The following is a 13448-nucleotide window of genomic DNA, read 5'->3' as shown; positions in this document are numbered from 1 at the left end:
CGATATGGAAAGAAGATATGTGTAACTACATTGAATTGTAACACCAGAGTTCCAAGAAAGCCTTAATAATATAATCATATACCATGTTCACAACTACTTTGGCATATGACTTGCGCTCATCAGTTACGAGAACATGTATATTCTTGGTAATTGTTTTGCCATCACGTCTAAACTATAATCCATTTGAATTGCTGCTTAATTTGTCAGTGACTGTGTGTTATGTATACCAGACTTATGCCTGTGGTTCAAGCTGTTGAAGGACTGTGGCTGTTATTTGAAAGTATTCAGCTCGCTTAATATCTGTAGTCTTCAGTATATCCCAGAGTGCCTTACACAGCTTGTTAACATAAATACCTGTCATCGTGGAGAAAACCAATGCACCTGAAAGTTATTTGTGGTGGACAGGTGCCAAATTAACCTGTATCTTTAATGACACCATTAAACCCTTACAGTGCAGAGTGTGTTTCTGAACAGTAATGGATTTAGTTTAGACTCAGGAAATCGTATTGTGAATATGTACAGTACACCCGCATATTTAGTGTACAGTTTATTTAAGCAGCTGCTGTAAATGTCTGTAAAAACTAAAAGCATATAAAATAGTTTTCTTCCATGATAAAATATGCCATGGTTTACTTGTGTTTTCTAATGTAATCTCATAATAACCATATCCTAAATACTTAATGTTTGGTTCTGTGCTAAAGAGATAATTGATGAGCCTAAAATAGGCTTATATGTACAAAGTTTTACACATATTTTTGTATTGTGATTCATATGCTATATATATCAGAGACTTTCTATTCATTTGTAAAGTACATAAATTATTGTAAACTTTTAATTAAAAAAGTCTTTTAAACGTATGAATGACTAGACATGGATTTTCTCCATGCAGCACAAAAAGAAAAGTGTTGAAGCCACCATGTAAACAGCAGTAGTTGCTTTTGAACTATACCAATGGAGTAATCTGAGTAAGTTTACACATTGATCAGCACACATCAAAAAACTATGCTCCAGATTGTTGTAGAGAATATTTCCATTTATTATACCAACAATTACAGCCAATCATAGACAACCCAGCTCCCAACACATCTCTTTAAATGTCTTATGACTTGATTAAATAGCTGTATCCTGCCAAGAAACATTCAATTTCCATATCTTTATCCTATTTTACCACATGCATGCCTAGTGTACAAAAAGGTCTATATAAGTCTATATGCTGAGGAGGTGTGAAGACAAGAGCAATGTGCTGACAGTTTGGAAATACCAAGGTTATGTAGGTTATGCTGAGAAGAAAGAAGTAATTGACTGGTCTGTGACCTGCAGAGCACTTCCTCCTTTCTAAAGTTTCCTATTATGGTGTCCCATTGGAAGGGAATATAGCACAATTTCTGTAAATGGTGGTTCTGGTTTCCTGCTCATGGAAGTAGCCTCCAAAATCTTCCAAGATAATTTGGGGAGTGTCACACTGGCCATAGGAGACCACTTTGTGTGAGCAGTTGCACATAGCAACTGGATTAATAATTCTGGAACTAGTTCTTACATTAGGTACATTAGATATGTATGTTCATTAGATTTTACAGGTCTTGACTGTAAGAAATGACTTTGTGTTCATGGATAAATAGGGGTCTCTCCTTTCTGCTTGCTTTAAAAACAAGAACTTTGAGCCAAGCTTTCTGCTAGCATTGCAGTGCAATGACCTAATTCTGTTTAGTAACTCATTTCTAGAGCTATAATCCTGTATCAGCTAAAACAACAAGGGAATAAAGTATGTGAAACAGAACAGTCTGTTGCCCAAAGGCTGACATCAGTTGCAAGCAGAAATCGTATACTGGAGTACTGTTATCTCATTCATAATGAAACTCAAAATTTAAATAATCTGTGGAGGAACCTACTTTTTATATGAATTCTGACCTAAATTACCATCAGCAAAATGAAACGATTAGTAATAAATAAATAAATCCCACAAGGTAGCATTGAAATATTTCCACAAATAGTATAATCAAATTGTTTGTCAGACACACACTGCAGTTGTGATGAAAATGTAACAATTTTTATTCTACTTTTTTGCACATATCTGGATCAAAATTAAAGGAATGCAGAAGAGAAAATGCAAGGTATGCCCGTGTATCATGTGCTTCATAATACATGCATTCCATTCAAATTTCATCTACAGAATTGTAGTTGGCAAGGGTTTACAGACTTAAGTGTAAGCACTGGGCTACAAATGTTCTATAGCCCTACATACAAAAGTGTGTCGCTTTTGTTCAAAACGCCTTTGGCTATCCCTTAATAAACTGTTAATGGAGCAAAAGCAAGCACGTTATCTCTTGTGTCTGTCTCCGTTGGTAAGGGAATAATTGATTCAATAAAGGCTGTCAGTAAACTTCCATTGTGTTTATTCTTCTTCTGGGACCACCTCGACTCATGCATGGTGAGTTGAGCCAACCCCCCGCGAGAGGCAAAGCAGCGTTTAAGTGACAGCGATGGAAATTCTCCTGTAGGTGGGCTCTCGCTGGGATGTCCTCCTAATGAACTCCTCCGGCGCGGCTGCTTCAGCACCACAGAGCGTGGACAGTTCCCAGCCAGCCAGGCTCGTGGCGAAGACCAATGGCGTTACCTGCCTAACGCAGCGCGGAGCTGGCTAGGAGTTTACATCTGACAAGTGAAATCGGATTGAGCCCCCTGCGTTGCCGTGACACCCACATCCCCACACGGCGCTAGTTCCCCAGTCCTCCCCGAGGGCAACACTTCGCTCCACTCTCCAGCAGTCCCAGGCAGGCGGCCTCCCTCCCTAGCAGCCATGGCAGAGCCGAGGGAGCAGCTCCAGCCGCCGGAGAAGAAAGAGGAGGAAGTGCCCGATTACTTCGCGGCCCTCGGCACCTGCAGCCCCAAGCCCCGGCAGAAGTACGGAGGGATGTTTTGCAACGTGGAGGGCGCCTTCGAAAACAAGACGCTGGACTTCGAATCGCTCGGCGGAGGGAGGAGAGGGGGCAGCAACCAGAAGCTCAGTCGAGGGGACCTCAGCCAGCTCTCCAGCGGGTCGGAGGGGCAGAGCGAAGCCAGCAGCGGCAGCCAAAGTACCCCGGTCCTCACACCCGCGGCGCCGCCGTCCGTTGGAGTAGCGGAGGAATTACCCAATGGCTGCCATCAGGTAACGGAGGAGGGAAGGCGCTGGGAACGGTCATTGGAGGAGATGCGCTATGGGGCTAAACTTTTGAGGGTGCGGGATAAAGCTGAACCAGCGCTCTGTCTGTCTGTACACCATAGAAATGTTTCAGGGATGTATTTAACGACCTGAGGAAAGTAATGAGCAAACCCGGTGCAGAAAGGCCGGTCCCTTAGCGGAATCAGCCAAACGGCCCGGGAACAGGCAGAAAGCGTCTACCGTCTGGGTCTCTTCCAGCCAAGTAGGCGGCGCTCGAAGTGACTTGGCTCATGCGCGCAGGTTCAGCTCGTGAGACGAGGACCTGGCAAACCCGTGAGCGGCTCGGCGTCCGCCCTCGATTTCAGAGGCGCGAGAGCTGCTCCGAGCAAACGACAGAGCCAGCTGCATTTCCTGAACTGGAATGTGGTTTGGAATTCACAGTGGAGCCGCCGCTTCTTAATCGCATCCGAGGTCACGAAACCTGTCACAATCGCCCCCCTCCCGCCCTCCGAAGAGGACTGATCGGGACGCCAGGTGGCGATTGATTTCCCAATCGGCTGCAGCCCGTTTAGACGGCTGGCTGGCTTTCTCCAGCGTCCTCTTTAAATGTGGCGAGGCAGTCATGTATACCCCACAGGTAGAGCAGGAGCACTGTGTCCTCTGTTATTTTGCAACGCAAATGAGCGTCACCGGGGACCTGGCTTTTGTCTCTTCAGTCTCTTTCCAAGGCAGAGTGCACATCGGAGTCAGCGTGCATGGTCCGTAGAAATCTCCTCTGCTGTTGTGAGATTCAACGGACCCGGTCTTATGTTACAGCCAATGGGAGTCATTTTCTTGATTTTAATATGAACAGAAGAATTGGATGGGAAGGCTGGAATGCTTTGCACATTTACTGTAGGGTAGGTCCGGGTTAACTCAAAGGGACTTACTTCTGAGTAGATAGGCATAGGAATTTCAATGAGGCATACTTTGGGGGAAACTGGCATAGAATAGCAACCCAGAATGCTTTTAATAAAGGTAGGACCGGGTGTTTCTTCCCAGTAGCAGGAGCCATGCGGCGTTTGTGGCTAGGGCTGGAGATTATATTAACCCAGAATGCTAGCCTTGGAGGCTATGTTATTACCTCCGCTGTGGAGGCAGTACACTTCTGAATGCTAGTTGCTGGAAGCAGCAGGAGGAGAGAGTGGCAGCAGTGCTCAGATCCTGCCTGGGGGCTTGCTATAGACATCTGGTTCGCCACCAGCACGGTGGAATAGATAGGCCATTGGCCTGATCCAGCAGGCTCTTTTTACAACCACACACAACCACACCTCCTACATCTAAGTGGGAATTGCAGCAAGGCAGAATGCCCCTCTTCTCTTCCACTTTAATGCTGATAAATGGTTTTTAATAAACTACTTTCCACGTGGTGCAGTGGAGAGGGAGGGAGGGAGTCCCTTGTGACAATCTCTTTTTCCTGGTAATTTGAGCACAAAGCTTTAAGAACTGAGGTTTCATTCGCCAGTCTAAATGCCACTTGGCTGCCCTGCAAGCTATTGATTAAGGCTGAAATTCTAAATAAAAATAAAGAATACTTACCTTGGTGTAAGTTCCCTTGAACTCTGCTTCTGAACAGGCATGAATATTTTCTCTTTCTTCTCTGAAATGAGTGACACATTTTACTTATTACTGCAAAACACTTATACCCCGTTACCTAGCCGAGCAAAACGCCCATTTAAAGTCTTAAAAAGATAGGACACAAAAGGAAAGGGTGTGTGGAGGGAAGAGGTAAACAAACAAAATTCAGGCAACACATCTTTAATGTTACAACATCAGCCTCGTACACCAGAGACCTCCAGGGTCACATCCAGACTCCAGCTAACCTGGAATTTGCGTTTCCATAGGAGTGGCCAGAGTGATGCTTTCAGGAAACCTACAGGCAGAACACAAAGGCAGGAGCCCGCTCCTTTTGTTTGCCTCCAAGGCCTCCCCTTATTCATTATTTCCTCGGAATATGGAAAACCCATCGCTCGTGGCCAGGACCCCTTAGAGCAGAGCAGACATATCCTCTGCATGAATTTATCCCATCCTTAAAAACAAAACCAGCATACTAAGCTACTGGTCACCAATTAAATCGCGAGGCAGAGAATTCCTTAGTGAATTACGCGTCGTTTGAAACAGCACCTCGCCAAGTGCATCTGATTCCGCAGAGGATCCCCTTATTATTGGATCCTAACCAGATCTCTGTCATCAACACCCGGTGGTGCTTATGAAGGAAAATTCTGACCAGGGCTGAGCTGGTTGCCCCAAGGATTCTGATGCTATATTAGAACAGAGGGTCACTTAAACCTGAAATACACTTGGAAAAGTTAAACAAAACAGGGCTTCCTTTTGAATGGACGTGCAGATGACAGCGCTGTAGGGAAACAACCGCCTGTTTGGGGCTACACAACAACACTGCTCTACATAGGAAGGAGTCAACTCCTAGGGACTTCGCCCTCCTCCCCATAAAATATTTGAGGGGGCCAGTGACCCCCAAAGTTGATGCGCATTCAAATGGTGTGTATGTGTCACGTCTTGTAATGGATTATGCGGGCGGGAGAGGGCTTACTTGGGCCCCCCAAAATTTTATTCAAGTTGCCATCCCTGCTGCTCTGCGCTTGTGGTCCTAGTCACTCGGAAGCCGGTTCCACCGACATCAAGGCTTTCAAGTTAAACTCGGGGTGAGTAAGTCCCAATCCAACGCAAGGTTTGAAATATGGATCTGAAGCGGGGTGGATGGGGGGCAAGTGATCTAACGTCCCGCTCCCAAATCAGCCCCGGGGAGCCGGCTGCGTCTATACCAGCTTCCAGTAGGATGCACACCCAAGCGCCAACAGGGAAACACAAAAGCCAGCCGCCCCCCCTGTTGAGGAGGGCCTGGCCCCTGGAGAGAGAGGGCTCGGCCACGTGGCCTTTGTTGGACGGCGTGGGGAGGCGCAGGCTTTTGTTGGACAGGGCCGTGGCTGCTGCGGCGGGCCGGGCTCGCTGGAGAGGCCCCGGCGGAGCTGTCTGCCTGCGCGTCTGGGGCCCTGTCTGCCGCTGCCTGGCGCACGGGCGTGGAATGCTAATCAGGCAGCTGCTCACTCGGCAAGGCTGCCGGCCGGCCGGCGCAGGGGGAGCCACCGAGCTGCTCTCGCTCGCTCGCTCTCGCTTGCCCGCCCTCCCTCCCTCCTTGCCAGAACAATCCGCCGGGCGGAGAGGCGCGCACGCACACGCGGCGCCACTCAGCACAGAGCCATCCTCCGGCGCCATCCGCTGCTCCCTCGGCCGGCCGCGCTCGGGACCCACAAAGGCCCCTCGTTGCCGCCGCCGTCCGTGACCCTTTCCCACCTCCCCGTCCCGCGCTCGGCAAGGCCTGCGGGGGAAGATGTCGTACCAAGGCAAGAAGAACATCCCGCGGATCACGGTGAGCCGCAGGGCCCTGGGCTGGGGTGGCGATGATTCTCGGGCTGGCATTGCTCTCCGAGGGTCCGATCTGCGCTTCCCGGGCTTGTGCGGAGTCCCAGCCCCCCCCCGCCTTTCCCGAGGCTTCTGGTGAGGATCCCACCCGGGTGGGCCGCCGAGCTGAAGCCCCTGGTTAGGATTTTCGTAACGGGAAGGCGAGGGGAGGTTTGGGTTGCAACGGGGAGGGGTAGGTGGAGCTGCGCGGTCCCGGTGGGCTTCAGGGGGAGGGGGCGGGAGGCGCAGGCGAGATCCGAGCGAGGGCATTCGGCGTTTGTGCCTCCGCCGGCCATGGCTGGTGGTGACCGTCCTCCTGGGGACTCCTCGAACAACCTCTCCTTGTCCACAGCGCGCTCTTTCTCCCCATGCAACGTTCAGCCTGTAGGTGCGCGCTGCTGCCTTCTTCGCGCAGAAGCGAGCCAATGGGGCCCCCCACCCACCGGCTTTCCAAGGAGAAAAACAAAACCGAACGCTGTGTTATTCTGGAAATCTCCCAGGGTTATAAAGCGCAGCGAAAGACCTTGAGGAATCCGCACCCCGAATCAACTTATAAGGGAATGCAAAACAACATTCTTCGTGGCGCGCCTTTCTTCTTCTTCGCTAAGTGGCTGGTGTCGCCTTCTTCTGTTGTTTATCCGCTTGCAGCCCACCCCCGCCCTCGATCTGATTGCTCATTCGAGGATTTCTAACTCCCTTTGAGTGGGTGACCTCCTACGACACCATCCTCCATTCGACCCTCTTCAGAATGTTAAAATGTGCATTTCCAGAAGCAGGTGTGCAGTCCAAGCCTCTTTCTCGAGGGGCAGGGGAGCCCCATTTGCCTCCCATGGACAAATCTATATCCGTATTTTCAACCTCTAACAGAGGGGATTAACATCTTTTTGGCTGAATTTGTTTTTAAGCGCAAAGAGCTTAATTTAACTTGGTGTCTAGAGTATTTCTTAGTATCAGGCATGTGAAAGGCAATCAATGCAGGTTCTTCAGATACACGTTGAACAGATAAACACTGAAATGTGGACATTTCCTATAAGGATTTCTCCATTGACTGTGGGATGTTGTAACTTCTAATACGCAATCTGTTCCTGGGAATATGGGGGGGGGGGGATAGGGGGATGGAAGTCTTCTGACTGAGGACTGCTATTTAAGACATTTGCCACTGAAAGCTCCCTGTGCAGAGAATTAGTGTCCTCTTTTGCTAAATGTAACCCAACTTGAACCCCAAGGATTTAAACAGTGTTTTATCCTCAGCTGGATGTGCTTCATAATAACAATGCAACAAGCTTCTATTTACCTGTTAAATGCTTTTCAAATACAGTGCACATTCATATTCTCTGTAAACTAAGCTCTGCTGTTTGAAATAAGTCCATGTATCAGACCCATCTTTATGCAAAGGTAGTTATTTCAAATGCCTTCTGGATCTCCATTACATCAACCCATACACACCTGAGACTGAAATCCTATATATATTTCTTTGTCGTAAGTCTTGCAGAATTTAATGGGATCTACTTCTGAGAAGACATTCAGGGCAGTGGCGTAGTGTGTGGGGTGCAGGGGTGGCCGGCCGCACCGGGCACAACATCTAGGGGTTAGGGTTAGGGGGCACAAATCCATGGGTTAGGGGGCGCAAATTCACGGGTTAGGGGGCACAAATTACTTGCCTTGCCCCGGGTGCTGACAACCCACGCTACGCCATTGATTCAGGGGATTGCACTATAAGGGTAGCAATATTTTCCTCTCTCTCCCCTGCTTCCCCATCCCTGGAAGAAATAACACACAGCAAATTGTCAGGCACTTACCACAACTAAAGGTGTTAGGATCGGTTACATATAGCCCACATCATTGTGAATCTCTGCATGTTCTACTTTTCAAAGGCAATCACAGTTTGTGACTATCTTAACATTAGCATTCTCCAAAACACAAATTATTCTTTCCTTGACCTACTTTTGATCCCTTCCCAGGTTTGGTCCACTAAATCATTATTATTATTTTGTCATGCTGCCCATTTGCATTCCCTCCTAATCCTGCCCTTTATCAGAGGGGGGGGTGTACATTGCACATATAGACACATGCACTGTTAGGGTTACATCTAATACAGTAGATTATGCTTCTGAATTCAACTGTGGAAATTTCTGACCAACTCCCCACTGAAATAAACTGTGAAATAAAGCACACCACATTCATTAGGATCTAAAGAATTGTGAAATTATGTTCATGCAGTAGTTCCCAAGGCTGTGTGATAAGCTGAAATTGAAGAGGATTGAAAAAACAGCTTGTGGAACTGCATGAAGAGTCAAGAGGGAGAGAGCCTGTGAATATTCCGCTGAGCTAGTTCAAGTCCCTAGTGTGAACCTAAGTGTCTCCTTGGATCCTGGCCATGATGACTGAGGAAGCTCTGATGCCTGCTAAGCCCTTTAGGCTTGACTTTTAAAGTAAGCAACGTCAGAACTCATTACCTGCCAAGTAATTCTTGGTTGTGAGCCTCTTGACCTGATGGCCTAGCCTGTGAACTCTCAAATGCATTAGTAGGAGAGGTAGGTGACTCCTTCCCATTCCTTGCATCCTTTCATGTTAGATGGTTTGAAGAGCCTGCTGCATCAGGCCAATGGACCATCTATCTTGGTTTAGACAGCCTCACAGCTCCCTTCCTTTCTCTGCGTACTCTATTTCTGTCTTACCAAAATGAGCAGCTGTGATGTCACTTCTGTAGAAGGGGTTTTCTTTCGAGGTGGGCTTTGAGCGGAATGGCTCCCCCCAATGCCTGACATGTGAGGGCTCTATTCTTCATTGTTTGGCCATGAGTGAGCCAGAGCAGGCCAGCCCTTGAAGCAGCGACTGAAAGGAAGCTGTTTGAATAAAGGCTGGCTTACCGCATCTGGCCTGTGCTCTGGTTGTTATGGAGAAGGGCTGCAGCCTAGGAATAGTTACAGCATTGCTCATCCAATACTCTCCCCACTTCATGGGGAGGAAGAGCTGCAGTGGGTTAGTGAAGCTGTTCATTGAGGTATCCTGATGAAACAAACCTCTTATGCTTTCTATACATTATTCACTTTGATTGGTAGCACAACATGTCTTACCCACATTATCATTAAAGGTAAAGGTAAAGGGACCCCTGAACATTAGGTCCAGTGGTGACTGACTCTGGGGTTGCAGCACTCATCTCATGTGGCCAGCATGACTAAGCCGCTTCTGGCGAACCACAGCAGCACACGGAAACACCGTTTACCTTCCCGCCAGAGTGGTACCTATTTATCTACTTGCACTTGACGTGCTTTCAAACTGCTAGGTGGGCAGGAGCACATCATCATTATTAACCCTATATTCCTGTATCAAGGTGTAAACACCCAGGAATTGCTGTGAAGGCACCCATTGTTCTGTCTATGACAGGGGTCACCAACCTAAGGCCCATGGGCTGGAAGCGGCCTTCAGAGGTCGTTTGACCAGCCCACGGGCTGCCCCCAAACTGAGCTGCTTGTGCGCTGCGCTAAACCGGCGTGGCACGGGGACTTACTTATGCGGCACTGGAAATCGCATCTGTGCATGCGCAGAAAATAACGGGTGGGCGCATGATCTGGTCCACAGAGGGATCTCCGCAGGACCGATCCAGCCCAGGCAAGAAAAATCTTGCTGACCCCTGGTTTATGAAATGAAACTGGTATGGGCTAACTTGAACTTGAAAGAAGGCCACCTGGGTACTGTAAATCCTGTTATAAGAGGTCCTTGAAAGGGTGTTGTAAGCCAAAGTAGCCAACTCCTTGATACTTTCCTTGTTAGTACTGTTGCATTCATAAAGGCCTACAGTTAAGAGTATAAGCCCCAGGCTATGTAACAAGGAAGCCAATTCCACATGCCTTCAGAAATTACTTTTCTTTGTTAAAAATTCTGTTTCAGTTGCAAACCATTAAATTTTTGTTGTCGTTAGGATTGGATACTGTCCTTCTCTGTACACTTACTTTCCTTTGCTGTGTGACTTATTCTGCATTTATTCGGATAATGTGTTTCTGAGTCCTTAGCATTCTCCAGCAGCTGGCAGATTCCCTGGAATTGCTAACAGAGGTCAACTGAAAATGAGTCACCTTTCAGCAAATTATAGGCCTGATTCCTTGTAATATCCTTGGAGACAGTGCCGAGAGGGGAAATCAACAAAGGCTTTGCACCAGAAACCCATGGCTCCTTGTTTTGAGAGCTGAAAAATGTGGGATTCTAGCCATCTTAATTAAGATCAGCCTAGCTGGCACTGTGTTTTACAATAACATTTGACAAAAAAATAAGTCAGGCAAGGCTGATGAGTGTATTTTCTAAATTCTATAACACATAATTCCTACCAGTTGGTCAGATAGCCTAGAGATGCCAACAATTTTTCCTGCCTTTGTTGTTGTTCTTTTGCATTTCTAGACAAAATAACATCAGCTGCTTTGCATGTCTTAGACAAAGTCCGAATCTCAGGTGTGATTTGAGACCAACACTCAGCTTGCACCAGGCATTTCTCCATAGTCTGCTTCTGAACGTATACCTAAAGTCACCTTTAATAAAATATCTGGTCAGCTTGGAAATCATTGTTTGTTTGCTTTTAAATCAGAGTGACCGGCTGCTCATCAAAGGAGGAAAGATTGTCAACGATGATCAGTCATTTTATGCAGATATCTATGTGGAAGATGGCTTGATTAAGTAAGTTGCTGAAAAATATTTTGGAGTACAGTTTTATTTATTACAGATATTTCTGTACAATTTGATCTACTTTCATTGCTCTCTGATACATTAATTACAACATAAGCAAAGCACAGAGGAGACAGAGTATAATTGTTGTTACACAACTACATGAAAGTAACACATTCAGTACTATGGTACACAGCACCTTTTGCTCCCAGGGGCCTATGGATCAAGATTATTATTATTTATTTATTTTCTATATTGCTCTTCATCTGAGGATCACAGGGAATTATCCCAAAGAAGTATGATTAGCATCCATCTTTCTTGGGAGACAATTGAGAAGTGTACCTTTGGGGGGGCTAAGTCAAACTGTTAGAAGGTTGCAAAAGAAATACAGTGGTACCTTGGGTTACATACACTTCAGGTTACAGACTCCGCTAACCCAGAAATAGTACCTCAGGTTAAGAACACCTAAAGTGGTGCTTCAGGTTAAGAACAGTTTCAGGTTAAGAACGGACCTCCAGAACGAATTAAGTACTTAACCCAAGGTACCATTGTATAAAAGGTAAAGGTAAAGGGACGCCTGACGATTAGGTCCAGTCGTCACCGACTCTGGTGTTGCAGCAGTCATCTTGCTTTATTGGCTGAGGGAGCCGGCGTACAGCTTCCGGGTCATGTGGCCAGCATGACTAAGCTGCTTCTGGCGAACCAGAGCAGTGCATGGAAACGCCTTTTACCTTCCCACCAGAGCGGTACCTATTTATCTACTTGCACTTGACATGCTTTCGAACTGCTAGATTGGCAGGAGCAGGGACCGAGCAACGGGAGCTCACCGTATCGTGGGGATTCGAACCACTGACCTTCTGATCGGCAAGTCCTAGGCTCTGTGGTTTAACCCACAGCACCACCCGGTCCCTCTGGAATGAATTAAGTACTTAACCCAAGGTACCACTGTATACCTATAGCTTAATCCTAAGGGTGTGCCCAAGTGGCACTTTCCTTTGCTCCCCGTTGAGTGCTAGAGCATTTAACTGTGAATGCAGAAAGCATTTCAGCAAGGAGAGACTGGTAAGAAAACACATTTCCAAAAGCAGTGTTATGAGCATCAGGAACACAGTGAGTTGATCTAGTTCAGGGGTAGTCAATGTGGTCTCCTCCTGTAATTTTGGACCATAACTCTCTTTATCCTGATCATTGGCCATGTTGGCTGGTGCTGGTGGGAGGTGTTGTCCACAGCATCTTCATTACCCCAGATCTCGTTACCAGTACTCTATTGCCATTTAAATCAATGGGATTTAAGTCATAATTTAATTGCTGGGATCTTAGTTCAATGAAATTAGTCTGGATCTGACCCAATATGTTGGATATCTGTATGCTGTTGTCCTCCTTGAATGAAACATGCAAGCAATCTCTTTTAATGTCATTTTCAGGCAAATTGGGGAAAACCTGGTTGTTCCTGGAGGTGTGAAAATGGTTGACGCTTACGGCCAGCTAGTTATGCCAGGTGGGATAGATGTCCACACTAGATTGCAGATGCCAGTGTTGGGAATGACCTCTGCTGATGACTTCTATCAAGGAACAAAAGCAGCTCTGGCAGGAGGGACCACCATGATTCGTACGTAATGCCCTTACTGTGGACTGCATTCCTTTTGTTGTTAGAGCAGGAAAATCGGTCACTGAAAACCAGCATGACCATATGCCAGGGATGATGGAAACTAGAGTCCAACAACACCTGGCATCTGGTCATGCTGGTTGAGGCTGATGGGAGTTGGAGTTGAACAGCATCTTGAAGGGCTGCAGATACCCCACCCATATTAGGCAATTGAACCCTCATCATCCAATGAATGCATTTGTTTCTCCAGTTGACCATGTGTTCCCTGAATCTGGGTCAAACCTTCTGACTGCCTATGACCAGTGGAGGGAGTGTGCTGACAGTAAAGCATGTTGTGATTATTCTCTGCATATTGACATCACACGCTGGCATGAGAGCATCAAAGAAGAGCTGGAGGCTCTCGTCAAAGACAAAGGTAAGTGCAAAGATACGCTTCATAGAAAGTAACAAGTGGATGGAGATTTACGACTGTCATAGCTTCCTAGTTGCAAAAAGACATGAATATTGCAACACTGGAAGGCAAAGATCCCGCCACATATAAACTGCTAGATTATGCAAAAGAGTGTTTTAGCTTGGGAGCAAATG

General features: G+C 46.9%; 1 protein-coding gene across 2 annotated transcripts in view; it reads left to right on the top strand.

Annotated features, from left to right (window-relative positions):
• The first annotated feature begins 2782 nt into the window (after nucleotides 1-2782).
• DPYSL4 (dihydropyrimidinase like 4) overlaps nucleotides 2783-13448 on the top strand; it is a 30272-nt gene continuing 19606 nt past the window's right edge. The window contains exons 1-4 of one of the 2 annotated variants that reach the window (XM_083741082.1): nucleotides 2783-3148; nucleotides 11181-11269; nucleotides 12682-12866; nucleotides 13114-13278. In XM_083741082.1, coding sequence (XP_083597208.1) covers nucleotides 2798-3148; nucleotides 11181-11269; nucleotides 12682-12866; nucleotides 13114-13278 — 790 coding nt within the window. In that variant the 5' untranslated portion in view covers nucleotides 2783-2797. Of the gene's footprint in view, nucleotides 3149-6212; nucleotides 6570-11180; nucleotides 11270-12681; nucleotides 12867-13113; nucleotides 13279-13448 lie in introns of those variants that run through there. The other variant, XM_083741081.1, reaches the window with a different exon arrangement.

The sequence above is a fragment of the Podarcis gaigeae genome (genome assembly GCF_964106915.1).
Source record: "Podarcis gaigeae genome assembly, chromosome: 5".
Taxonomy (NCBI): Eukaryota; Metazoa; Chordata; class Lepidosauria; order Squamata; family Lacertidae; genus Podarcis; species Podarcis gaigeae.
Note: the sequence above shows the minus strand (reverse complement) of the source record. Positions and strands in the feature narration are given on the sequence as shown.